We start from the raw sequence: 26,415 nt of genomic DNA, 5'->3' as shown, positions 1-26,415 counted from the left end.
TCGGTGGTGGTGGACCCGCGGACTAGAGCGGCCGCGGGCGGGGGGTCCTGCTTCCGGTGGCGAGGGCGGTACTTCCGGGGCGGGCCCCCGGCGAGGGAGGAGGGTCTGACAGTTGGCGCCGCCGGCAGGGCGGGCGGGCTGCGCGAGTGGGCGCGGGCCGAGGGGCCAGGTGAGGCGCGGGCCGGGGCTGGTGGGACGGGGCCGGATGCCGTGGGGGTTGGAGGGCGTCCGGGGTTCCGGAGTCACAGTCCCGGCACCTCTGCGCGCCCGGGACGAGCTGCTTCTTTCTCTGAACCTTAGTTTCCTCCCCTGTAGAATGGGGCATCAGAATCCGAGTCTAGCATCCTCCTTGGGGGTCGGAGTGAGAAGACGGCGCGTGCCTGCCGGAGACCCTAGCTCGGCCCTTCGCACCAGTGCTTCATTGCTATACTGTTGTTATGGGTGATGGAGTTTGCGCTTGGCGTGGAAGATCTGCATGTGAGAGAGTGAAAGATTGTGGGACTTGGAGGCTGACAGATTTCAAGTTCCCGCTGTGTGGCAGTGGGCTTGTGCCTTCACCTCTCTGAACTTCATTTTCCTCGTTGATACAATGAGGGCTGTTAGTCCCAGTATCACGGAGTCCATGTGAGGATGCTGATGAAACGTTCCTGTCAAGCCCTTAGCACAGGGCCTGGCACACTATTCAGTAGGAGCTCAAGAGTTGGGGACTATAATAATAGTGACCCTGAGAGTCACTGGCATAGTTGGGCATCCCAAAGAGTTAGAGCGAGGGAGGAAACTCAAGGACAGCAATAGGAAAAACTTGGAATCTGGGGTTGGGCAAATCAGCGTCCTGCCACTTTTTTGCCAATGTCTCTGAATCCTGTAGCGTTAGATTTTTCTTTTTCTTTGAGACTGCTGGTACATTTTCCTTTAATCAGTGGCTTTAACAAGGAGAGTTTTGTGTTGGTAACTTGATAAAGAACTTAGCATTTGCTGACCATGAGAAGGAGGAAAACAACCTGAAATGTAATGGTAGCAGAACAGTTCATTAAATGTTGTAGACCGTAACAGAAAGAACACCAGTTCAGGAGAGAATAACTGTGCAGCCGGGTTCCTCCTTGCCAGATTCCATGGACCCCATCAGGTTATCTTACACTCTGTTCCCTGTTCACACTTTGCATATGACAGTCAGTGACTGACCTCCCCTTACCTTAGTTCACTGCAGATTTCTTTCATTTAATGCACTTAGCACTTAACACTTTCCAAGCATTGCTATTAGGGCTTGGGATTAATGAAATCATTTTATTCCTTTAACCACTTTAAAAGGGTTAAATAAGAACTCTTTTTCATTTTATAATTGAGGAACGTGAGATCCAGACAGGTTAAGCCGCTCACCCCAGAGTGAGGATTAGAATGTGGCACACTTGGGATTTGGATCCAAGCCTTTAAGAGACTGGATATAACGGGAGTCTGATGCGTGGTCATTACTTGAGTTTTGGGAGCTGTTGTTTTCCTGTTATTAATGTTATACTTCTTACCACTCAGAAAGTCTACGCTGGAGATGGACTTTTAATGGTGGAGAGACTTCTGCAGCCACAGTGGGAGGATATCATCACTTATAGACTTCTTAAAGGCTCCTGGTAAGCATCAGCTGACCATAGCACCTGGCTTGTGGTAATGCTTCAACTGGAGTTAATCACAGCCCTGGGACAGCCTTGGGTTCAAGTTTTGGCCCTACAGTTACGTGCTATGTGACCTTGGACTTGCCACTCTGATCTGTAACATGGGAATCATTTATATTCCTCCTGCTCTTCTCCCTCCCCCCCATCCTCATGAGGAGTCTCTAGTGTGAGCTAGACACACACATACTCAGTGCCTGGCTTGTAAGCATTCAACAGGAGCTAGTGCATGGGCGTTTGGAATCAGGGAGAACTTGTTCTTAAATCCCAGTAAAACAACTTGCTAGATGTGGCATTTGGCAAATGATTGTACCTTGACAGGTCAGTTATTTTGTTGATTAAAATGGGGCTAATAATAGTCCTAACTCTGGGGGAGGTTGTGAGGTGTGAGCATGTTGGCCTGGCTCTGGTCCTGCTGCCTAGCTAGTGCCTGGTATGCGAGGTGCTGAAGTTCTAACTTACTAAAGCCTTTCCAGGCCCTGCTCTGTGAGAGTTGCTGTTTGTGTTTTTATCTAGGGGTAAAATCAGAAGGGAACGTGGATCTTGGGGAGGCAGAGCCAGGGAAGAGTGATATCTGTGATCTTGTTCATCAATGAGGGAAGCAGTGGGACCCAGAGAAGGCAGGATGATCCTAGCCAAGGCAAGAGGCAGGGATTGGGGGAGAGCTTCCCAAAGCAGGTGGAACCAGTAGAATGGAGCAGAGCTAAGCAGGCATTGGGAGCAGTTCAGCATTCCAGGTACAGGTGACATTTTGTGTGGAAACAGGGAGGCAAGGGTGTTAGAGGGAAGGCTGGGCAGGATAAAAATAGCCCAGACTTGTAGAGGACTCAGTGTGCACCAGGTGCTGTCTCAAGTGCTATGCACCTAGAATTCATTCAGCCCTGGGGCAGTCCTCTAAGGTAAGTTATGTACTATCCCCATTTACAGATGGGGACACTGAGGCCCGACTGGTGAAGTAACTTGCCAAAGCCACACAGCAAGTAAGTTGTAAAATCAGACTTGAGCCCTGCAGTTGACTTCTGAAGCCTTGACTCTGTACTACTGTACTATCAAGTCGGGGGATGGGGAGGTACAGGTTGTGTGTGATGGGGGACAGAGAGGCGCTGCACAGGAGGCCTTCTGCACCTGGAGACGAGGCGGAGGAGGGCTGGGGAGAAGCATCAGAACAGAGGGTTTGGGTGGGAAGGAGAGCAGGGTGATGAAAGAAGGCAGAGGGCACGGCGGAGACGACTGGTTCACGCGAGAGAAGGCTGAGGGGGAAGTTCAGGCCGGGCCGTGTGGGACAATTGACCCGGAGACAGACAGCACTGAGTCATCGGGTGAGAAAGTTACTTCCTTCAGTTCCCTTTCAAGACTGCTGATAATGTCCAGGAGAAAGTCTCCATGGGGGCTAATATGTTTTTAACACCTCTCTAACATCTGCTCATCTAAGTGAAGGTTGCTTTTCCATTTCTTCTCTGAGCACCCTATGGCTTGGTGCCTCACCTCTCTGCCCTCAGCTCCTCTCATCCTCCTCCTTGCTCACTCCACTGTTGGCTCCGCCGGCCCCTCGCCACCCCTCAGACACGCCGGAGGAGCTGCTGACTCAGGCACTGGGCTGGCCGGGCCTTCTCCTGGAAGCAGCCTCCTCTATAAGACTGCATGGCTCGCTCCTCCACCTCTTTCGGGCCCCCAAATGTCATTTAAGAGGGATCTTCCCTGATCCCCCTTTTTAGAATTGCAGCGCCCCCTTCCCAGGCCATGCTTTCTCTGTGACACTGAAGGCCTTCTGACATATTATCTTGCCGTTTTGTTTGTTTACTCTGTCTCTCCGTCCCCACTGAGATGCCAATCTCTGTGTTTTTATTCATCTCCGTATCCTAGTTCCTCAGTCAGTGCCCACACATAGTTCATTCTCTGTAAATCAATTTCAAATGGATGAATAAATGGGTATTTATGGTTAAAGTCTTGCGCTGGGAGTGTCTTTTTTTTTTTTTTTTTTTGGTCCCTCTCCTGTTGCAGCCAGACCTTTTGAGGTGTGCGGGAATGGAGCTGTCGACATTTGCCGTCCTGGGCATTGTCCCAGGCAGAAATGACAGTGTGGCAGCAGCCCTGTCCCTTGCGGACTTCCTGCCAGCTGCTCCAGGCTATTCCTGGGCTATGAGCCCCCAGCCCAGGAACTCCTCTGGCAGGCAGACAGACGGGCAGCGGGAGAGGGACATACACTCATGGCCGGTGGCAACAAAGGGGCCCTCTACCCTCGTTCTATCTTCCAGGATCCAGGGAGCAGCATCAGGGGAAGGGAGACAATGGTCTCAGTGACGATGGGTGAGTCTGTGGCCTTCTCTCTGGGGTTCCCTGTCCCTACTGCCCTTTCTGAGGTATGGCCTTGGTTGGGGGAGGCAGGCTGGGGGAGGGAAGGCCGGGTCACTGACGGGAACAGCTGTGCGCTGGGGAACGCGGGGGCAGGGCCTGCTGCCTCCTGTCTGTATCTTGGCCTCCTGACAGCGCAGTCTTGCTGTAGAGACCCAGGAAGGTGAAGGCCCGCAGACCTCCCAGAGCCTTGGTTTTCTCACCTATAAAATGGGGATGTTAACAGTCATTAGACCCTGGAATGTAAGAATTAAGGCGATTATTGCCTATAAATTTTTGGGCATAGTTCTTAGCAAATGTTAACGGCTTGCTCACATTTCTCTTGGTGCTCTGAAGCTCATTATTTTGTGATTGCCAGAACACAGAGATAGCTGGCAGCTTTAAATTATTTTTTGAGATTTATTATACATATAGAAAAGTACATTTAAGTATTTGTGTGGGGATGAGCAATTGAAAAACAGATATCTGGAATGGAATGTCTTTGATTTCCACATCAATGAAATGCAGAAACAGGCAAAGCTTATCTGTGCTGTTGGACCGGGAAGGCTTTTCCTGGGGACAGGAATTAGTGGCCAGTAAGGGAATAGGAGGGGCTTTTGGCATTGTGGAAATTCCTTGGGTCTTGATCTGGGCGCTGGCTGCATGGGTGTGTTTACAAAAATCTAGCTACTTGTGTGTACATTTGTGGGGACACATTCTGGTCCCATAAAAGAGGCTTTTAAGCAGACTCCCTCTAACCATCCGGGTGAAGAAATAGAATATCGCCAGCCCCTCCATCCCATCACAAACCCCTCCCTCCTCCAGATGAAATAAACTACCATCTTGGGCTTGGCTTTGAGATTTTTATTTATTTATTTTGTGCAGAAGAACTGGGATGTAGGCCAGAGATGCAGGCAGTGAGAGGATTCACCAGAGACAGAGTGGGGAGCAGAACAGGTGGATCTACTGAAATACACTGCTGAGGGGAGCAGCGGGCAAGACGGAAGAGGTCTGCTGCGCCAGTGGGTCAGCTCCCTGGCCGGGGATGGAACTGAGGCCATTGCAGTGATAGTGCTGAGATGTAAGCCCTATGCCACCAGGGAGGCTCATTTGTCTTGGCTTTGGAATCATGTGTAGGAGTGGCGGCAGCATCATCACTGTCATTACTGCAGTGGGTTGAGGGTGACTCCTGGACCAGGCCCCTTTTAAAGCTGTTCGTGTGGACCTTCTTGTGAGGCTGAGCAGTGACCAGAGGAGGTGGGCGCTATGATCACAGGAACGTCAGCTCCACGAGAGAAGGGGCTTTGTCTTGCGCCCAGTGAAATCCCTTGTGCCTAGGATAGGACTGGGCCTAGGCCTCCTGCTTAGTAAATGCTTCTTGAACCTATTATCCCAAATTTACAAATGAGCACACTGAAACTCAGGGCCTTGACTTGCCCCATATCCTCAGCCAGGAATGGTGGAGTCAGGATTTGAACTCGCTCTGAGTTTGTGCTCGCCAGCTCCACGTTTCTCTCCAGGGCTGCTCCTGGGGCAAGGAGGGGCCTTACTAATGCTCAGGGGCCAGCTCTGTGACCCTGCTTCTGTCCACCTACGGATCCTGTCAACCTCTCAACCTGGGTCCACTGATGGGAACCCGGGCAGAAAACCCAGAGTCCCAGCTCCCTAGAATCAGTCATTGGCCAAGCATGAGGAAGGGATGCTGCACGTCACGCTCCAGGGCAGGACAGAGTTGTTGGGAGAAGAGCAGCACAGCCTCTCTCCACCTCCTCGGCAAAGAGTGGGGGGGTGTCCTATTTTTTTTTTTTTTTTAAGATTTATTTATTCATACTAGCACTGGGGTACAGGCCAGAGGTGCGGGAGGGTGAGAGAATTCACCAGACATAGAGCAGAGAGCAGAACAGGCAGAACGTAGAATCCAGAACAAAGTATACTGCTGAGGGGAACAGCGGGTGAGACAGGAGAGGTCTGCCGCGCCATGTGGAAATCTCCCTGGCCAGCCGGGAATCGAACCGGCGCTGCAGAGGCTGAGGACAGCTTCACAGAACTGCACTTAACCTGCTGCACCACCGGGGAGGTCAGTGGGGGGGAGGAGGGGTGTCTTGATGCTGTTTAACTCACAGAGTTATGGGGAGGGCTTAGCTCATCGTCCCCACGGAACACTCATTAGGGGCCTGCTGAGTGGTTTGTGTTTCATATTGTGGTTTTGCTGCTGCTGTTCACTAAAGAAAGTAAAGAGAATAATAAGCTCTGTCCACATCCCAGCCACTTCCGAGTGGATCCAGTTTTTTAAGGAAGCCGGCATTCCTCCAGGACCTGCTGTCAATTACGCCGTGATGTTTGTAGATAACAGGTGAGGCGGCTGAGGGTCAGGGTGGGGAGAGGTGGCTGGGGGCAAGGCCGCTCACCATGGTCCACTGTGGCCTCACCGCCAACCCCCTCCCTCCCCCCCCCCCCCCCGTAGAATCCAGAAGAGCATGCTCTTGGACCTCAACAAGGAGATCATGAATGAGCTAGGGGTGACTGTGGTCGGTGACATCATTGCCATCCTCAAGCATGCCAAGGTGGTACACCGCCAGGTGGGTACAAATGCCCAGCCCCTCTGCCCCGGGACTTGGGGGCCGGGAGTGAGGTGAAGAGTGGCAGAGCCAATAGGAAATTTTTAAGCAAAGATGGGCAGATCTGGATGCTGAGGCTGAGACCTCCTTGTGCTGTGTGCCGTTGGGCATATTGTCTGACCTCTCTGAGCCTTTCTGCAGCTGTAGATAGGCACACCTACTTTGCAGGGTGGTTGTATATTAAGTCATATAACGTCCTAGTGCAGTGTCACCAGTTGGACCTCAAGGAAGGCACTCAGCGTGATTTTATTTTTTTTTAAGATTTATTTATTTTTATGCAAGAATTGGGGTACAGGCCAGAGATGCACGGGGTGGTGAGAGGATTCACCCAAGACAGAGTGGGGAATAGAACATGCAGACGGACCGAAGTACACTGCTGAGGGGAGCAGCGGGTGAGACAGGAGAGATCAGTCCCACCATGTGGGTTTCTTCCTGGCCGGCCAGGAATCAAACTTGTGCTGCAGTGGCTGCGAATTTCTTCATGGGTTGCGTCTTAACCCCTGCGCCACCAGGGAGGCCCTCAGCGTGATTATTATTACTAGTTCTTACCTCCTGGTGATAGCTTTACGAGGACTCTTGTCCATCCCCAGGACAGGAGCTCGCCTGTGGGACCCAGGTGGTGACTTCTATTCTTGGTCTTTTTGCTTTTTTTTACGCTGGTGATTTCACCTCCCTGAGTCTCACTGAACCAGGCTTTCCACACCCCCACCATGGAGGGCAGCTGCAGCCTGCTGTCTGAGAGCGTGTGTGGCACGAGCGCCAGGCCTGGAGTGAATGCCTGTCCTGTGGGCACAGCTAACCCTCAGCAAGCACTTGTCACAAACACAAGGCCTTGTGTCTGTCCTTCACACGTTAGCTTATTACACGTTATAAAGTTGCCCGGGTAAGGGCAGCGTTAAGCGCATTTCCTCCCCATCCCAGTTACCCGAGAAGGCAACTTGCAGACTGTGCTCTCAGACGCTCCACTTGACCAAGTGGTGGCTGCTGGGTCCTCCTTGTCATTTTTAGTGGCTTTCTCCTTCCCAGGGCCAGGTCTCCCTCTGTCTGGCCCCCGGGACAGGAGGGCTCTCTCACAGAGAAGTCACTGAGCAAAACGTTTTCTTTAAACCTGTAAATTGGAGAACAGTTACGGGTTACTGGAGGACCTCAACAGTAGTGCAGAGACTTTCTCTCTCATCCGGCTCCCCCTGATGGCAACCTCTTCAAAATTAAGAAATGAACTTTAGGACGCTGTTGTAAACTAAGCTACTTGATTTGATCAGTTTTTCCACTAATGTCCTTTTTCTGTCCTGGGATCCATGTTGCATTTATTTTATTTAAATAAGTCACATATATTCTTTTTTTTTTTTTTTTTTTTAATTTTTATACAAGAACCGGGGTACAGGCCGGATGCGCGGGAGGGTGAGAGGATTCACCAGAGACAGAGCAGGGAACAGAACAGGCAGGCTGACTGGAACACACTGCTGAGGGGAGCAGCGGGCGAGATAGGTGAGGTCTGCCGCACTATGTGGAATTCTCGCACTACAGAAACTGCAGACAGTTTCACGTTTGACAGTGACGCTCAACCGCCTGCGCTACCAGGGAGGCCCCATGTTGCTTTTTTTTATCACGTCTCCTTAGTCTCTTTGGATTTCATAGTCCTCCCAGGTTCCTGATGACCTTGACAAGTACTTTGTAGAATGTTCCTCAGTTTGGGTTTATCTGCTGCTTTCTCGTGTTTAGAAGGGATAGGTTCTGAAATCTTTTCTCTAGCAGCCCTGGCTCTGATCTCCCCAGTATGATTTAGGTGTTTGGGTCCCCTCATCCCCTGCCTATGTCCCTGTTCACGTGGTAACCCAGAGGCCCCTGTTTTTTACAGGACATGTGCAAAGCTGCCACTGAGTCGGTGCCCTGCAGCCCCAGCCCCCTCCCAGGCGAGGTTCGTCGAGGCACCTCCTGTGGTGAGTCTGTATTCAGACCTCCTCTTCTTTGTTCCTATACCCCAACAGTAAATGAGGGGCATGGCTGCAGATTACAGAGGTGGAAGCAAAGTCATCTGAGGCTACATTTAGGGAAAACTATATGCAAATTCAATTTTCACTTGTGGTAGTTCTTTCTCGCAAGTCCCTGCCAACCCTAAGTTAGCTTCTTCCTGAAAACCTCTGCTCACATTTTCATCAACAGATTGATAGAGAACCTTACATGTTTCTGTGTCGAGACGCCCTGTTTGATATAGATCAACAACACCGAAGCCCCTGCCTGCAGGAGCGAACCCACATGCATTTTCTCAGCGGAGTGGCCCTCTGGCCTGTGTGCTGTGCTCCCCACTGTGCACCCTAGGACATCCCTCCTCTGCTCCAAGGAGACAGGGGCTGCCCAGGACTGTCACCACCCCCTTGCCCCAGCCCAGCTGCAACCAGACCCCTCCGTGGCGCCCAGTTTCCCTGGTCTGTAAAAATGGTTTCCAATAGAACCTGTCTAGTTCGGAGGTTGGGTGATTGGGTTCGTCTTTCCAGTAGCTGTTTATTAGGGATCTGTGAGGTACCAGAAATCCTTGTGGGCACTGGGGTGCACAGTGAATAGACAGTGTCTCCCCCTTGAGCTTTAATGCTGTGGGAACATCCACCAGTAAATGTAATTCAGTATCAAGCTGAGAGGCTGTGAAGAAAAAGGAGGTGAGTATAGGGAAGGAGGGTAGAGTTTGATGGAGTGCTGTTTTTTTTCCTAAAGGTTTATTTATTTATGCATACAAGAGCTGGGATATGGCCAGAGGTGTGGGGGTTGGTGAGAGGATTCACCAGAGACAGAGTCGGGAACAGAACAGGCAGAGTGACCAAAGTACACTGCTGAGGGGAGCAGCGGGGCGAGTCAGGAGAGGTCTGCTGCACCATGTGGGCTGCTCCCTGGCTGGCAGGGATCGAACTCATGCTGCAGTGGCTGTGGATTGCTTTATAGGTTGCGTCTTAACCCTTGTGCCACCAGGGAGGCCCATTGAGTGCTGTTTTTGATGGGGTGGTCAGGGAAGTTTTCTCTGGGGAGTTGCCATATGAGAGGCGACCTGAATGAAGAGACAGAGGGAGCCCTTTGGTACTTGGGAACTGCACCCAGTTAGAGCAGCAGGTGCCCTGAGGGGAGGTGTGAGGAAGATGCTGGAGACCAGCTTGGCTGAGGTGGAGCTGGAGGGGCTGGACGAGCTTGGCACAGGACTGGTAACTGCTGGGAGAGGTGTGAGAGGAACTGGTATAGTCCGGGACCTCAGGAAAGGTCCCCAGGGCAGGGACCCTACTCCACTCCGAGCATCCCCACATGAGGATGGTGCAGCCCAGGGCAACTGTGATTTCGCCTTGCCTGTTCCATCCTGAGGCTTGCCCCATCCAACTGGACTCCGTCCTGGCCCCATCCAACTGGACTCTCCCCCATTTCCTCCTGGCAGCTGCTTCCCGAATGATCGCCAACAGCCTGAACCGCGACTCCCCACCCGGGACTCCCCCAAGGCGGCCGGATACCAGCACCTCCAAGATATCCGTCACCGTGTCCAACAAGATGGCAGCAAAGAGCGCCAAGGCTGCCGGTGAGGGACCCAGGCAGGAGGTGGGAGGCAGTGAAGGTGAATGTAGGTTGGCAGACGGTATTTGGGGGTCATGGTCCCGTGGCCCCAAGATGTCCAAAGTGCCAAGCACATCCTGCATGCAGGCATCTTTCCACATCTGTAGGGCAGGGCCAGTGGGCCCTCGTGGGACAGTGGGAAGCACTTGAGCCCTGCGGTTCTCAGTTTGTGCTTGGTTCAGTCTCTGTTTTACTTTGTTGTGGTAAGAACACTTGACATGAGAGCTACCCTCTTAGCAGAGTTTTAAGTGCATGCTGCAGTGTTGTTGACTCCCGGTGGCTCAGTCTTTTTTTTTTTCCTCAAAGATTGATTTATTTATGCCTACCAGAGCTGGGTTACAGGCCAGAGATGCAGGGGGTGAGAGGACTCACCAGAGACAGAGTGGGGACAGAACAGGCAGACTGACTGAAATACACTGCTGAGGGGAGCAGCGGGCGAGACAGGGGAGGTTTGCTGTGCCATGTGGGTTGCTTCCTGGCTGGCTGGGGATCGAACTCATATTGCAGAGGCTGTGGATTGCTTCATAGTGTGGTGCTTAACCCCTTGCACCACCAGGGAGGCCCGGTTCAGTCTTTTTTATTTATTTATGTATTTATTTATTAAAAACAATTTATTTATTTATGCACACTAGAGCTGGGGTACAGGCCAGAGATGCAGGAGGGTGAGAGGATTCACCAGAGACAGAGTGGGGAGCAGAACAGGCAGATTGACTGAAACACACTGTTGAAGGGAGCAGCGGGTGAGACAGGAGAGGTCTGCTTTGCCATGTGTGTTGCTCCCTGGCCAGCCGGGGATCGAACTCTTGCTGCAGAGGCTGCGGATTGCTTCATAGTGCGGTGCTTAACCTTTGCGCCACCAGGGAGGCCCCTCAGTCTTTTTTTAACAGATTGTTGCTGAGCCCTGCACTGGTGCTGGGCCCTGTGCTTGCTGCCTGGGGTCAGAGGTAAAGAAACTACCTTTGTAGCAGCGTAGGGAGACTTTAAAACCTTTAATCTGATCCCCTCAGACCCTTCTGTGACTCTCCAGGACTTCCCATTGTTGTGGTAGTGAAATCCGGTCTTCCCATGTGACTTGACAGGGCCCTGCCTGGGATTTGTTTGGGCATCTTCTCCTTTCTTACAGCTCAGCTCCCCTCCAGCCTCCTTCCCAGCACGGGGTCTTGACCCTTTGTGCCCTTCTTTCAAAGCACTCTTCCCCATGGCTGGCCTCTAGGCCTTAGCTTCAACGTTGAGACTGGGACTTTGGCCTTCAGGCTCTAAGCCCTTCTGTCCACTGTGCTCTCCTGCCTTGGTTGGAATCATCCCCACAACAGTGATCTTGGAAACATGCCTCGGGAGGGGCTTCACCATTCTGACACAAGGCCCCTGGCGCCCAGTGGCTTCGATGGCAGGCACGCCTTTTATGCTGTGTTTGTTTGTCACCTTTTGACTTGTCACCCACAAACAAGAAAGTTAAAATTAGTTCCTACAAGTACTTTAAAAGGGAGTGAGCTGGGAGAGACTGCTTTCTTACTGCTTGACACAGTACAGTAGATTCTTTTTTAGAAAACTGAGGTAGAATTTACTTAATCACCATGCACAAAAATTCTAAGTATACAGCTTGATCAGTTTTGGGTTTTTTTTTTTTTTAAAGATTTATTTATTTATTTATACAAGCACTGGGTACAGTCAGATGTGCGGGAGGGTGAGAGAATTCACCAGAGCCAGAGCGGGGAACAGAACAGGCAGACTGACGAAATACACTGCTGAGAGGAGCAGGGGGCGAGGCAGGAGAGGTCTGCTGCACCATGTGGGACCCTCGCGGGTGGCCAGGGATTGAACCGGCGCTGCAGAGGCTGCGGGCAGCTTCGCAGTCTAGCGCTCAACTGCTGTGCCACCAGAGGAGGCCCAAGATCGGTTTTTAAAAAGTGAGCACACCCCTGAAACCCTGCCTGCCAGGAGCTCTGGAACCTCCATGGCCCATGTCAGAGGGGGTCCAGCAGGGCAGGATGGTGAGCCTGCCTGGGGGAGACCAGCTGCTGCCTGGGGTTTCTGAGCACCTTCTGTGCCCCATCCCGCCTGTTTCTCAGTGGTTTAGAGTCAGTGGGGATGGGGTGATTGGGAAGATACGGGGTTCCAGTCAAGGGAGTGCATGGAAATAGAGGAGCACAGGTGTGCACTTTGCTGGGCGTGCAGCCCCCCGGAGAATGGGCCATCCCAGAAAGTGCTCACCCTCGCCTCCTCCCTCTAGCAGCCCTCGCCCGCCGGGAGGAGGAGAGCCTGGCTGTCCCCGCCAAGCGGCGCCGGGTCACTGCTGAGATGGAAGGGAAATATATCATCAACATGCCCAAAGGCACCACCCCCCGGACCCGCAAGATCCTGGAGCAGCAGCAGGCGGCCAAAGGTACCTGCGTCATGGGGGCACACCCTGCACGCCCCTTTTCCCTGCCTAGTGCCTCGGGCAGGCTCGGTTCCTTGGGTGCTTGGTGGGTCCAGGGTCTTACACCAAGGGGGCAGCCATGATGGCTACAGAGGAGGGGACACATCACCGTCTCTGTCCTCTCGACCTATCCTTAGCATCGCGGGGTTCCCCAGTCCCTCAGCTCATGCCTCGTCCCTAAGGGCCAGGGAGAGGGAATCATGGTGAGGGGAGCAGCGGGCGGCAGGAGAGGTCTGTGCACCATGTGGGACCTTCACCTGGTGGCCGGGGATTGAACTGGCGCTGCAGAGGCTGCGGGCAGCTTCGCAACCCAGCGCTCAACCACTGTGCCACCGGGGAGGCCCTGTTCTGTGACTTCTTTATTGAGATTTTTTTTTTTTTTTTATAGAGGCATGTTTTATTTATTTGTTAGTTAGTTTGTTTGTTTTGTTTATACATGCACTGGGTACAGTCAGAAGCGCGAGAGGGTGAGAGAATTCACCAGAGCCATAGCGGGGAGCAGAGCAGGCAGAAGGACCGAAGTACACCGCTGAGGGGAGCAGCGGGCGGCAGGAGAGGTCTGCGCGCCATGTGGGAGCCTCCTCTGGTGGCCGGGGAGCAGCCGGGGATGGAACCGGCGCCGCAGAGGCCGCGGGCAGCTTCGCAACCCAGCGCTCAACCGCTGCGCCACCGGGGAGGCTCCTTTATTGAGATCTTTTCACATTAGTGTGTGTGGATCTGCCTTCCTCGACACACTGTCTAATGCTCCCGTAGTGTTTTCACATTATCATTTAGTACACGTTCTGCTACTACTGGCTATTTGGGTTTTTTTCCTCCCCAAGTTTCAGACTTGTATCAATCATTGTGAACCCCCACACAATACACCAACGTGATCTCATGCATTCAAAGGGGAAGTGTTTCTTGGTTCCGTGGAAAATGGTGCGATGGCTTCTGGAAGACCGTCAGTTGAAACAGCTTTTGCTGACCCATTTCATTTTGGAGTCCGGACCGTCTCCCGTCAGGCTGCCGTCATCTCATTCACTCAGTGGAACTTGGGTTGATCGTGGGGGCCTCGTTTGTTCCAAGGCTCTGGGTGATTCTTTCTGGCCCAACCCACATCTGGATTGAATGGGCACGTGATGTGCAGCGCTGCTTCAGCCCCTCCGCTCCAGTAAGTGCAAGGAGGGGGCTGGAGCTCACTGCTGCCTGGCCTGACCGAGGACCTGCCAAGTGTGGTTGCGGGAGAGGCTCTGGCTGGGAAGGAGAGAACAAGTCTGTGAGGCCGGGGACTCCGTCTCTGCCCCGAAGCTATGCAGACGTCCCTGTCTGGATTGTCATTTAGGACGTGGAGTCATTACCGTTCATCAGATTCTCTCAGAAGCCCATGGCCCCAGAAAGTAGGGACTAAGAGTGCTTCCACACCAGTCATGCACTTGTGCTAAGGGGCAAGGAACTGAAGTGTTGATTTTAGTTGATCCTTTGTGCATTTGACACCGACTGGAAGCACATGAAGTCAACTCAAAACCTGCTTCCCCCAAGCCAGTACCTGCCTGTTCCAGAGCTGACTGGTGCCGGCCTGGGTGTGTTGTCCCTCCTGGTGCCCACTCAGTGCCCGGTGAGGCCTCCGCAGGTGCTGACTGACATCTTTCTCCCTCCCCAGGTCTCCACAGGACGTCCGTGTTTGACCGCCTCGGCGCCGAGACCAAGGCAGACACGACGACGGGGCATAAAGTGAGTTGGAAATGAGGGCGCCACTCAGGCTCTCGGTGCTTGTCTTCCATGCGTGGTGTTCCTGACTTCCCACCCTTTCACCCCTCATGCCCCCCACCCATCCCACCCATCTTTCCAGGCTCAGTTTCCCTTCTTTGTACTGGCGGCATCCCTGTCTGCTGCCCTGACCTTTCCTGATTTCTAGCCCCAAGGGTCTAGCAGGCTCCTAGATGCCACCCTCAGACCTTTTCCATCACCGTGTCCCCAACTGGCCTCAGCATCTTCCCCTAAAGGTGCTGTCCCAGACCTGGTCTCAGGGGAGTCCCATTGACCGCATTTCAGGCAGCCACCAGTCTGATGGCACCGTCTGCCTGCAGCTTTCTCTCCTTCCTGGCTGGGGATGGCAGTAGCCTCTTAATTGGTCTCCATGAACCCCTAAGCCCCTCTCCCATAGGGCAGGCCAGCCTCCCACCACAGGCCTCTGGAGGCTTCCCTGCCCTGCTCTGGATGCGGCCCTCCCCCAGGTGTGACTCTGGCCCTGCCACAGTCTGGCTGCATAGCCTTGGCAAAAGACCTCAGCCCATCGTGCCTCAGTTTCCTCATCTGTATGGTACCCACCTCTCAGGCTGGTCACGAGGATTAAGTGAGCTGTGCCTCGTGGTGCGGCGAGTCTGGTGCGTGGCATGCACTGTTTCCATGGCTCCTTGGTTAACTCAGGTGAAGCTCTCCAGCAGCGCCTCTGCCTCTCAGCCCCGTGCTCGCCAAGCTCACCCACCCTGGCCTTTTCTCACTTCCTAAGACCTTATGAGCATGATAAAAACACTCAAGCTCTTGTGACTTGAAGAGCTCCATGAGGAGCTGGACCTAGCCAGGGCTCATGAGTCTGATTCTCACTGCTGCCTTGGCGACTTAGCTTAGCTCACGCCACTGGATTCACCCTCAAGGGCCTGGGTTCAACATTAGGGTTTCCCTGTCTCCTGCTCTCCCCTCTCTAGAGATGCAAAATTAGAGAATTATTAGTGTTGTTTCTGATCCACGTCCCTTTTTCCCACTGGACTATGAGTCCTGTGAGGGTAGGGCCGGCCTGTGTCAGTCACCCTTTGTTCCCAGCAGCACCCAGCACACCAGGCCATGCCAGTGCTCCTCTGGGTGGGACTTCCCCTTTAGGCACTCACCATTATCTAGGGTGTTCCTCCCAACTGTGAGCTTCCTGAGACCAGGTGCAGAGGCTTACCTCTCTGTGAATGTGTGTTGAGTGACTTAGTGACTCACTTGTCCTATCTCTTGATTTCCACAGCCCACGGGAGTCTTCAGCCGCCTGGGGGCCACTCCAGAGATGGATGAGGATCTGGCTTGGGACAGCGACAATGACAGCAGCAGCTCTGTCCTGCAGTACGCCGGGGTCCTGAAGAAACTCAGCCGGGGTCCAGCGAAGGCCAGTCCCCAGCCGGCACTGACTGTCAAAGCCAAGGCCACAAGTTCAGCAGCTACAGCCACTGCCCCAACCCTACGGCGCCTGGCGCTTTCCCCACGTCCTGGACTAGAGAGGAAGCCAGAGTCCCTGTCCAAAGTCAGCATCATCCAGAGACTGGGCAAGGCTGCCCTTGTGCCTGAGGCCCAGGACAGCCAGGTCACGAGCACCAAGAGTAAGTCCTCAGCCGAAGTCAAGGTCACCATTAAGAGGACTCTGGTGGGGCCCCGGGGCAGTGGCTCGAGTGAGAGCCTTGGTGCCCAGATGGACCACGCGGGCACTGTGAGCGTGTTCAAAAGACTGGGCCGCAGGACCTTCTAGCCCACAGGGTGGGAGGGGCACAGGCTCCTCCCAGGCTCCTGGCTGCATTAGGGGTGTCAGCGAGGGCGTGCCCACACCTCTGCAAGCTTCTGGATGATGCTGCTCGTCTCCCTCGGGCATTCAGGCTGGGCCTGAGCTCTTGGGGCCTCACCCAGTTCCACTGAGTCTGAGGTGGTCACTGTGGCCCAGCCTGGCCGCCCTGGGACTGTCCCTCCTCTCCATCCTCTGTGCTCTCCTCTCTGACTGTGGCCTGGGCAGGACTCTCTACCTCTCCCAAGTGCCAAGCCCCCTCTCCTCTCCCACATTCCCCTTCCTCCTCTCAGCAGCACCTGCTGCCTGGAACCCCAGCTTCTCAGTCCCTGGCCCCAGAGTCGGTGTGGCCCGGAGGGGCTCCTTTATCCCTTGCCCTGCCAACTTCCCAAGATCCTCCCCTCCCCCACTTTAATTTCTCTGTCTCTGCCTCTCTTCACTCTGTTCATTTCTCTTCTGTTTTCTGTCCCGGTGGCAAGGCCCGACTGTCCGCTGCGTCCTGCCTGACCCTCCTGTACCTCCAGCCTCCCAGCGGCCCCCTCGTCGACGGTGGCGTCAAACCTGTAAAGACTGTTAGCTGCCCTCACTCCCAGGCTGCAGGGACCTCCCCAGACCCTGGGCTGCTCCCGGGCACCTCCGTTTTCCTGCCCCAGGCATCTTTTTCTCTGAAATTTGGTGGCAGGTGGTGGGCCGGGGCACGGGGATGGGAGACCAGCGCCGAGACAGAAGACCGCTGTTTTAATATATTTTTGTGACTTTCAAACCGTTTCCCTGCCCTCCTTCAGGGTGAGTCACGGGGTTGCTTTTCACACAGAGCACAGTGTGGGTGGGGATCCACCAAGAGGCTGGCTCTGGCTCTGGTGTCCAGCACCCTGCACACATGTGGGCCATATCTTTGCTGCAACCCGCAAGTCCAAGGGAGTCACGATCATGGTCACCCTGCCGGCAGGCCTCCCTTTCCCCAGCAAGCTGCAGTGGTTCTGGCCCCTGCCCGCCCTCCTTAGATGTCACCTGTGACTGCCACTCTGCCTTTTGGCGGCTGTCCAAGGGGCAGGCGCCACTTGTGAGGCGATGGGTTTCTGTGGACTTGATCGTTCACATATGCACTGCTGCATAGCCCTGCCTCTGGGCCAGGCCTGGCCCCCCACCCTCAGCAAGGCAGACAAGCCCCTGCCACCTGGTTGGGCTCTAGAAGGGAGAGTATAGTGAAGTGGTCATCACACTGTCCAAAAAAGCGGAGTGATGGGTAAGAAGGCTTCACGGAGGAGGTGACAAGAAGTGACTCTGTGAAGTTCGAGAGGAGAGAGTGTTCAGGCAGAGGAAGCAGCCAGGGCAAAGGCCCTGAGGTGGGGCGAGGGGCGTGGAGAAGGCCAAGTGGTTGACCTGACTGGCGAGTGGGCAGGCCAGCCAGTGAGGGGCCTGCGGTCAGCACAGGCCGGGGTGTGTGGGCAGGAACCAGACCACGGGGGGCTTCTCACCCAGAGAGGAATTTGGATACATTCCGAGACCTTGGGGAGTTTTGGAGGCTTTGGAGCAGACCAGAGATGATCTGAGGGGCTTTTTCCTGGTGGCTGCTGCAGGGGAATGGGTAGGCAGGGGAGCTGGGGCAGGGAGGGCTGGGCATGGCTGATCCGCCTAGGTGGGAGCCCTAAGCATCTGGGAAGCTGCAAGTGGGGCAGGAAGTTTGGGGCTTTCACTCTGTTGACTGGGAGGTGAGTGGCTGGTGGGTGCAGGGCTTGGGGCCCTCTGGATTGGTGGTTGACAGCTTCAGAGCCTGCTCAGGGGACACCTGTGTTCAGAAAAGAGCATAGAGAGGACCGAGACGAAATTGGGGGCCTTTGCCCATGTGGAGAACAGGTTCTGCTCAGGAGATGATAAGGGACGGTCCCAGGGTGGGAACGCTGGGAGAGTAGGTGAGGATGAGATGAGAACTGATCATGGATTGGTTTCTTCTTTATTGTAAAATAGGCACCACGAAATTTCCAATTTTAAGTTAACCAGTGAGCTGTGCAGGGGTGTTAAGTGTATCGTGTTGTACAACCTCCATCCAGGCCTGTCATCTTCTGGAGCTGGTCATTTTCAGTCAGGCTGCATCCAAGCACAGGCCTGGGGTGGGAGGGGCTGGACCCGTCTCCTGGTGAGACCCTCATGGGGCTGTTTGGGGTGGCACCTCAGAAGGACAGCAAACGCTGGTCATGATGCTCAGAAGATTCCGGGACCTTCTTTCATGACAGCGCCACCAAGAGTTCCTCGTACCTGGGCATGGTTCCAGCTGATCTTCAACTCCCTTTTTTTCCTACCCTTTAAAAACGTTCTCTGGTTCCACCTCTCAGGTGATTGTAGCAATGGTCAGGTTCATGAGAAGAGTTCTGGTTACTAAATTTAAGAGCCCGTGGTCATTTCTGGATGTGTAATTGGAACCGCAGCGATAGCAAAATGCAGCTGGCTCATTCACCACCTTACCAGCAGGAGGTAAATCTGGTCAGGGCCACTCTATGCGAGGGCTGGACCCAGCTGGCAGGTGGCAGCCCTGGGATGGATGTCAGGGGCAGACCCAGATCCTCACCCCATCACTGGTCACTCCTCCCCCCTCCCCCCTATGTCGTGTTATCTCAACTGCAGATTTGAAATGGCCCTTTTGGAAAGCGGGATGGGTATCTTGATAAGGATAGTGGTTTTGGGTTTCTAGCATTCTCTGTGTGTCCCTGTCCCCCTGCCCTCCTCAGCTCATCCCAGCAAGTGTTTGCATCTCTGGGCCTGGAGAGTCATGCCCCTCCTGCCACCATCTGCAGGGACCAGAGCCAGATGCCACTTTAGAACTCCAATATATCCCCCATCCCTGGTGCTTCCCCAAACTAGCCCCAACAACTGGGACCCACATGGGGTGGGTTATTTTTCCTCTGGTTGTTTTCAGCATGTTTGAGCACATACAGTTCACACGCAGAGTCCAGAATGCATAAAATAAAAAGGGTTCAGCAGTGAAATCTCCCCAGTTTCCTAGCCGCCCCCTCCACTGGTGTTACCAAGGTTTACAGTAATCTTCCGTAGGTATATTAATGTGTGTGTATATGCGTGCTCACACTCATCCATATGAGCAGAGGATCATGGCACCCGCAGTTACCTACCTAAAATTTACCTGCTTGGTGAACTCAAACCAGCACACACTCATATTAACGGCCTGATTGGTAGAATCATGTCTTTTTTTTGTCTTTTTTTTTTTTTTACAGATTTATTTATTTATGCATGCAAGAACCGGGGTACAAGCCAGAGGTGTGGGGGGTGAGGAGATTCACCAGATACAGAGAGGGGAACAGAACAGGTGGATCCACTGAAATACACTGCTGAGGGGAGCAGCAGGCGAGACAGGAGAGGTCTGCTGTGCCATGTGGGTAGCTCCCTGGCTGGGGATCAAACTCGTGCTGCAGTGGCTGTGGATAGCTTCATAGGTTGTGTCTTAACCCCTTGTGTCACCAGGGAGGCGCAAAATCATGTCTTTTGGAAGGGAATCTGCTGCTTTCAGTCTCCTGCCGTCCCTGGCGGTGCTGCTGTGCATGACCTAGCTTATGTGTAGGGTTGGTCCAGGGCTGAATTTGAACTCCGATGTTAGCACATCAGGGCAAATAATGATATTGGGTCAATAACAAATCTGAACTCATCTCCTCCCAGAATCAAGTGATTTATTTCCACACATAGCACCCCATTTCAAAAAGGATTAAGAAATGGGACTTTTCTCATTGGAGGCTACTGGGGGAAGCGGGTCAGGGGTGCCGACCACTGCCTGTGTGCCGGGAAGTACTAAAGAAGTGCTTTGCTAAGTTAACGGACTCAGAGCAAGGGCAACACCACAAAAGGCAAGACTTTGATCCTCATGCCTTAGGCGTGGGAATGGGAGGCGTGGGAATGGGGTCATGCCAAGCCACAGAGCCCCATCCGAGCCAGTCCAGGTGGGTGATTCTGTTTGGATGATGATCTTGAGACAAGGTCGTCCCTGGACCTGTCACCTATGGTAGTTCACCAGTGGACCCTCGCTCAGGCCAACCCCACTGCCCTTTCCTTCAATGCCTGAGCCCTGGGAGCTGCAGGAAGCTTGACCTTTGCTTTGGGTGATCTGAGCCAGCTCCTTCAGACCCGCCTTTGAAGGCCCAACCTCTACTTACACTGAACCTTATTACCTCCTTTGTGAGCGCAAACCCAGCCTTCGTAAACCTCACCAGACAGGAAATGCCTCCTCCTTGTTTTTAGTAACAGATTTAAACATTTTACATCTGCTTTACATTTGCAGAAAAATTGAGAAGTACCTACAGAACAGTTTGTACCTGTGCCATCAGTTTCTAACAACTTAGGTTAGTCTGATACATTTGTTACAAGTAACCAACCAGTACTGATATGTTAGTGTCCACCAGCCCCCTCTTCACCCTCACCCCCCTTGCTCTCAGCTTTCCTGTTTTAACATCTTTGCTGCTTTGGGATACTTTGACATTTATGGCATCAAACATTTATGTTGACAAATGTCGTGTCTCCTTAGGTTCTTCCTGGCTATGGTGGCAGCTCAGACTTTGATGACCTTGACAGTTTTGAAGAACACTGGTCAAGTTTCCGATGGCCGGCATTCCGATTTGTCTGATGTTTTTCTCATGGTTAGAGAGGGTTGTGTTTTTCAGAGGAAGTGCTCAGAAGTATATACCATTTGGTCACATAGATTTGTACTGTGTATCATGGTTTACGTTGACCTGACTTGACCCCAACCACCTGCTATTTGTCAGGTTTCTCCATGTTGGATGCTTTGAAGGGAAGTCACTGCAAGGCTCACACCGAAGCTCTGTGTGTGTGTGTGTGTGTGTGTGTGTCTGTGTGTGATGTTCCACCTCCCAAGGGCAAAGTGATGACATAAATTATTTGGAATTCTTCTGTAAGGGATCTTTGTCTCTTCTCCCTTCTTACTAACTTATTCAATCATTTATTTTTATCACTATGGCCTTGTGGATTTTTTTTAAGATTGATTTATTTATGCATACAAGAGCTGGGGTGCAGGCCAGAGGTGCAGGAGGTGAGAGGATTCACCAGAGACAGAGTGGCGAGCAGAACAGGCAGACTGACTGAAATACACTGCTGAGAGGAGCAGCAGGCGAGACAGGAGAGGTCTGCCGCGCCATGTGGGTAGCTCCCTGGCCAGTGATCAAACTCGTGCTGTGGTGGCTGCTAGTAGCTTGATAGTGCTGAGACTTAACACCTTGCACCACTAAGGAGACCCCTAAAATAAATCTTAAAAAAAAAAAAATATTAAGGGCTAACTGGTTCAGTCACATCAGAATCATCAGTCACTTGATTTGCTTCTTTTATTTTGGTTAGGCCTTGCAGGACCCAAGACTGACTTTTGCAATGAGACAGGGGTTCAGAGCATATACACCTACCTTCACTGTATTAACATTTCCCCCCAAACTGCCCCTTACTCCCCTGCCATGTTTATTTAGTACAATGCTTGCTCCTAAGTGACCCGAGTCATATCCACCTCCTAGATGGTGTGTTTTGAGGACAAACTTTGCTCTGCAGCTGTGTGATCTTGGGCAAGTTCCTCAACTTCTCTGTGCTTCGCTTCCCTCTTGAGGAAGATGGGAGTAAAAGTAGCACCTGCTCTCAGGATGATCATTGAGGACAAAATGAGTTTTGTGTGACGGGCTTAAAACAGTGCTAGGCCCAGTGCTTTTTAATCTTATCACTGAATTCAGTGATTTTCAGGGATGATTTTCAGCACCAGCATTAAAGGGCCTTTGATGACACTCTTATTAGCTACAAAAAGGGCTTTTTGAGTAACTATTTAATATAATTGTAAATTTATAGTAAAGTAGCAAGAACAGTACAAGGGATTCCTGTGTGTGCTTTGTCTAGATTTGACAATTATTTGCTGCATTTGTCTCCCTGTTCCCTCCTCCACCCCAATATATACACACATAAACATATATACCTACCTGCATGCTGTGGTTTTGGATCCTTTGAGAATTAAGTTGAAGAACATCATGCCCCCTTTGCTTTGGAATATTTCCGTTTGCATTTCCTAAGAACAAGAGCATTCTCTTTTCACAAACACAGCACAGTGATCAAAATCCAAGAAATCTGACCTGGACACAGTATGCTTATCTAATTCACACTTCACATTCCAGTGTCATCAATTGTCCAACAGCTGCCAATTTCCCTCCTGGCTCAGAACCCAGCTCTGGATCACATGTAGCATTTAGGCATTCTGTAAAAGCTTCCTGTTAAACAGTGATTGTTTAATGGCTTGAAGAAAGTTCTGCTCACTTGATTCCAAGACTTGCTGTCTGCAAGTCAGCAGGGGTCCAGCAGGGATGCGCTACGCATGTGGCGCCACCTTGTGGCAACAGTGCACATAAGTTTATAAATCACCTTGGCAGATGTGAAATAACTCCCTTCTTGAGGAGTTAATATCACCTAAAAAAAATTAGGTGATATTCATGTTATCCATTTGTCTTAATATGTGGGAAATGATGTCTTAGGTCTTTTTTGTTTCAAATGCACATACTTTAGCGTAAAACAAGACTTTGCTGTATCTCAAATCTGAACCCACACAGGTGAAGCCCTGTGCTTTGGGTAAAAATAAGGACTCGGCCTGAGACATATTTAGGAATAGAGTTGGGCATCTCAACATTACAGCTGTGTGATGTTTTGTGAGAGACTTGCCCTGTCTGGGCCTGTGTTTACTTCTGCAAAATAGGTCTTACACAGACTTCTACCTGCAAAAACATTTAATGAGGCCATGGATATATTATAGTTGCTGGCACTGTCACTGATACGGACTTCTTCAATAAAGACAAAAAGAAGATTATTATTTGTTTTTTGAACAAATAATAACTTGTCTACTTTTTGTGAGTAGACAAGTTCTGACCTTAAAGAAAATTCAGCCCAGTATAGAGCTTCAAGCTTCCTAATCAAAACCATATTCAGTCAAGACATACTTACTAATCCCCAAGTCCCAGTTACGTGCCAGGCATTGTTCTAGGGACTGGGAATACAGCGGTGCTCGAGACAAGGTCTTTACCCTCAAGGGCAAATTTAGATTCTGCTTTGGGGGAAGATAGTTACAAAATAATATCCTTTAGTGTTGAGGGCTCAGTAGGGAATTTTAATAGGGTAATGAGATAAAAAAGAGCACGGTTCTTCTGGATTTGAGGGTGGCCGGGGAAGAGCTTCCTAAAAAGGTGAAATTTGAAGTGAGTTCTCTAAAAGACAAGAAAGGACCAGTTATGCAAAGATCAGGACTAAGGGGGTGAGACATCCAGGCAAAAGGAAGAGCAAGAGCCAAAACCTGGGGGTGGGAGCGAGCTTGGCTTTTTGGAAGAGTGGAGAAAAGATGAAGAAACATGGTGGTCAGGGGCAAACCAAGGTCAAGATGAAATCAGAAGGGCCTCCCCGGTGGCGCAGCGGTTGAGCGCTGGGTTGCGAAGCTGCCCGCGGCCTCTGCGGCGCCGGTTCGATCCCCGGCTGCTCCCTGGCCACCAGAGGAGGGTCCCACATGGCGCGCAGACCTCTCCTGCCGCCCGCTGCTCCCCTCAGCAGTGTACTTCGGTCCTTCTGCCTGCTCTGCTCCCTGCTCTGGCTCTGGTGAATTCTCTCACTCTCCCGTGCTTCTGACTGTACCCAATGCATGTATAAACAAAACAAACAAACAAACAAATAAATAAATAAAACATGCCTCTATTTAAAAAAAAAAAAAAAAGATGAAATCAGAAGAGTAGGCAGGACAGCTCACATGGGTCCCTGAAGGCTATGGGAGGGCCTTTAGACAGACAATGGGAAGCCATCATCTGTTTTTGGAGATTGATAAGGTAGTTGATTTTCTTGAGAGTAGAAAAAGCTTCCTCCCAAGGTCAGCACAGAAGTGTGTCAGCCTAGCATGACAATTTCAATGTTATGGGAATCTCCAATATGTTGACAAGTTGGACGTGCATGGTGTCTTCTATTACAATTTTTGAAACATTTTATAAAAAGGAAATTGGAACCAACATTTACAGAATCCCTGAGGCTTAGCTGTACTTCTGCCAAACACTTCATATTACTCTAAAAGAATCTTCCCAACACAGTAGCATCTAGGGTGGGGCTTAGTAACTGCTGGCTGGGGAATCAAAGATATTATTTCAAGATTTCTGTATAACGTGGGAAACTCTTTTAAATAAAAACTTTTTTTTAATGGTTCCAGACTTCTTTGAGAATCTGCTCCATGCAATAGACCTTCTCCCCTGAAAATTCTCACTTAGGATAAAGAAAGGGAGGGGGGATTCTGATTCTTCTGCTTGTATCTCTTGACTGCCCATGTGGCAGGGATTCTCCCCATGGCCACGCCAGCACTGCCAGGGACACAATCCAGAACTCATGGGATTGGAGTGAACGCCTCCCCGCTTGAGGCCACTTAAGGTTCTTTAAGGCTGGTCCACGTGGCTTGTCCAGTCACCATCAGGAGCCCAATCTCTGTGAGAAGGTTGAACTGGACTCCCTGGGGACAGAGGAGGGCTTTGAGGAGGCACCCTCTCTGTCCCTCAGAGCAGGCTTCGTAATCTTTTTTTTCATAATCAAGAGATCTTGGGGCACACTTCGCATGAGAAGCTACTGGCCTTTCTCCCCAGAAAAGTGTGCATGGAGCCCATATTTACAGTTATGGCCAGGAGTCCACAGACTAGAGGGTAAAGAATAATTCTGGGTTTTAGGGTATTTTCTTAGTCACCCGTGATGTCAAAACTGAGAGACAAAGGCCCCCAAATGACAACTAAGTGGTTTGCTGAAGCAACACGGGGCAGAAGTAGAGACAATACTATCTATTTTCCAGCATAAACCGAATTCAAAGTCCAGCCTCTTGGATCAGGACAGCACATGTTCCAACCTTGCCTGCACCCCAAGTTGTCCCGGGACCTTGGTCAAACCCCTAAACCTATTGTGGCATCTAAAATGTGAGATTGGGCCTCCCTGGTGGCACAAGGGGTTAAGTCTCAGAACTACTGAGCTATCACCAGACCCTGAACATAAGTTCAATCCCCAGCCAGGGAGCTGACTCACATGTCACAGCAGACCTCCCTGTCTCCCATATACTCCCCTCAGCAGTGTATTTCAGTAGATCTGCCTGTTCTGTTCCCCACTCTGTCTCTGGTGAATCCTCACACACACACCCCTCCCCACCTCTGGCCTACACCCCAGTTCTTGTATGCATAGATAAATAAATCTTAAAAAAAAAAAAACTCTGAGATTGCACAACAAAAACACACCAGTGGTGGGACTGTGTTAAGAACAGAACCTGCTCAGAGGTTTTAACAATTTAATAGTTGCTAAATAAGAACTATTGCTACTGTTTCACAATCAGGAAAGACAGGCTTCCAGAAGTGAAGTTATTTTGACAAGGTCATGGGACAAGCATGATTAGAACTAGGGCCTGTCCATCTCCAAAGCCATTCACAAGGTTCCTCCCCAGATCATCAGTGTTTTTCAAATGGCAAGGCAGGCGGGCAGGAAAGCAGTTCAGCAGGATCTCAAACAGCACTGGAAAAGTGAAATCTCAGAATGCATCATACAAAATAAGGTAAATAGGGTTCGCTGATACTTGTGGCATACTAAGTCTTTACAATAGTTTGGAAGCCATTGTCTTTGCCTACTAGTGCTCTGAGTTTATCCGCATGCACATGCACAGTGAGAGAATCCAGCAGGTGCCCTAGGAGTTAGTCCAAGAAGACTTCGGGTCGTGGGGAGGGATGGCCCGTGAGCTGTTCAGCATGGAGAGGAGCGAAGAGGGGAGGCACAGAATCCTGTGTCCAGACCGTTGCAAAAGGGTTAAATCTTTTTTTTTTAAGATTTATTTATTTATGCATACAAGAACTGGGGTACAAGCCAGAGGTGTGGGGAGTGAGAGGATTCACCAGAGACAGAGTGGGGTGCAGAACAGGCAGATCTACTGACATACACTGTTGAGGGGAGCAGCTGGTGAGACAGGAGAGGTCTGCTGGGCCATCTGCACCTTTCGTGCTGGGGATCAAACCTATGCTGCAGCGGCTGCAGACATACCCATAGTGCCTCGTCTTAAACCCTTGCACCACTTGGGAGGCCCAAAAGGGTTAATTCTTGAAACAGATATTCCCCAAGAGCCCACTCTGTTGGGCATGGTGTTGGGTACACAGCAATGAGCCAGTCTTCCCCTGTGGGGCTCTGTGCAGTGGTGACCAATCTATAGCCAGACAGTAAGAGACTAAAATGGTCAGGATCGTGGTTGAGGAGGTAATGGGCAGAGTTCTCAAC

At 51.6% G+C, this 26,415-nt stretch overlaps 1 protein-coding gene across 9 annotated transcripts; it reads left to right on the top strand.

Annotated features, from left to right (window-relative positions):
- The first annotated feature begins 130 nt into the window (after positions 1-130).
- CUNH19orf47 (chromosome unknown C19orf47 homolog) lies at positions 131-23,542 on the top strand. 9 transcript variants are annotated; one of them, XM_037516577.2, is made up of 13 exons: positions 131-169; positions 1,528-1,622; positions 2,589-2,641; positions 3,917-3,968; positions 6,258-6,345; positions 6,457-6,571; positions 8,469-8,550; positions 10,023-10,160; positions 12,426-12,578; positions 14,254-14,324; positions 15,601-15,949; positions 20,408-20,468; positions 20,651-20,672. In XM_037516577.2, exons 4-12 carry the CDS (start codon positions 3,950-3,952, stop codon positions 20,458-20,460), a joined length of 1,068 nt encoding a protein of 355 aa, XP_037372474.1. In that variant the 5' UTR covers positions 131-169; positions 1,528-1,622; positions 2,589-2,641; positions 3,917-3,949; the 3' UTR covers positions 20,461-20,468; positions 20,651-20,672. The 9 variants fall into 9 exon arrangements, with proteins under 9 accessions (XP_037372474.1, XP_037372475.1, XP_037372473.1 ...); XM_037516578.2 differs by lacking the exon at positions 20,408-20,468 and having other exon boundaries at positions 20,651-23,542; XM_037516576.1 differs by lacking the exon at positions 20,651-20,672 and having other exon boundaries at positions 20,408-20,643.
- The last annotated feature ends 2,873 nt before the right edge of the window (positions 23,543-26,415 follow it).

The sequence above is a fragment of the Talpa occidentalis genome, unplaced genomic scaffold, assembly GCF_014898055.3.
Source record: "Talpa occidentalis isolate TD23 unplaced genomic scaffold, MPIMG_talOcc4v2.1 talOcc4.17, whole genome shotgun sequence".
Classification (NCBI taxonomy): domain Eukaryota; kingdom Metazoa; phylum Chordata; class Mammalia; order Eulipotyphla; family Talpidae; genus Talpa; species Talpa occidentalis.
This window is presented reverse-complemented; position numbering and strand designations above follow the sequence as displayed.

What these genes read in the sequence shown, in the direction of transcription:
- CUNH19orf47 (XM_037516573.2), top strand. An exon ending in AAAGAGCGCCAAGGCTGCCG is followed by an intron (nt 10,161 to 12,425) that starts GTGAGGGACCCA and finishes TCCTCCCTCTAG; the next exon opens with CAGCCCTCGCCCGCCGGGAG. An exon ending in GCAGCAGCAGGCGGCCAAAG is followed by an intron (nt 12,579 to 14,253) that starts GTACCTGCGTCA and finishes CTCCCTCCCCAG; the next exon opens with GTCTCCACAGGACGTCCGTG.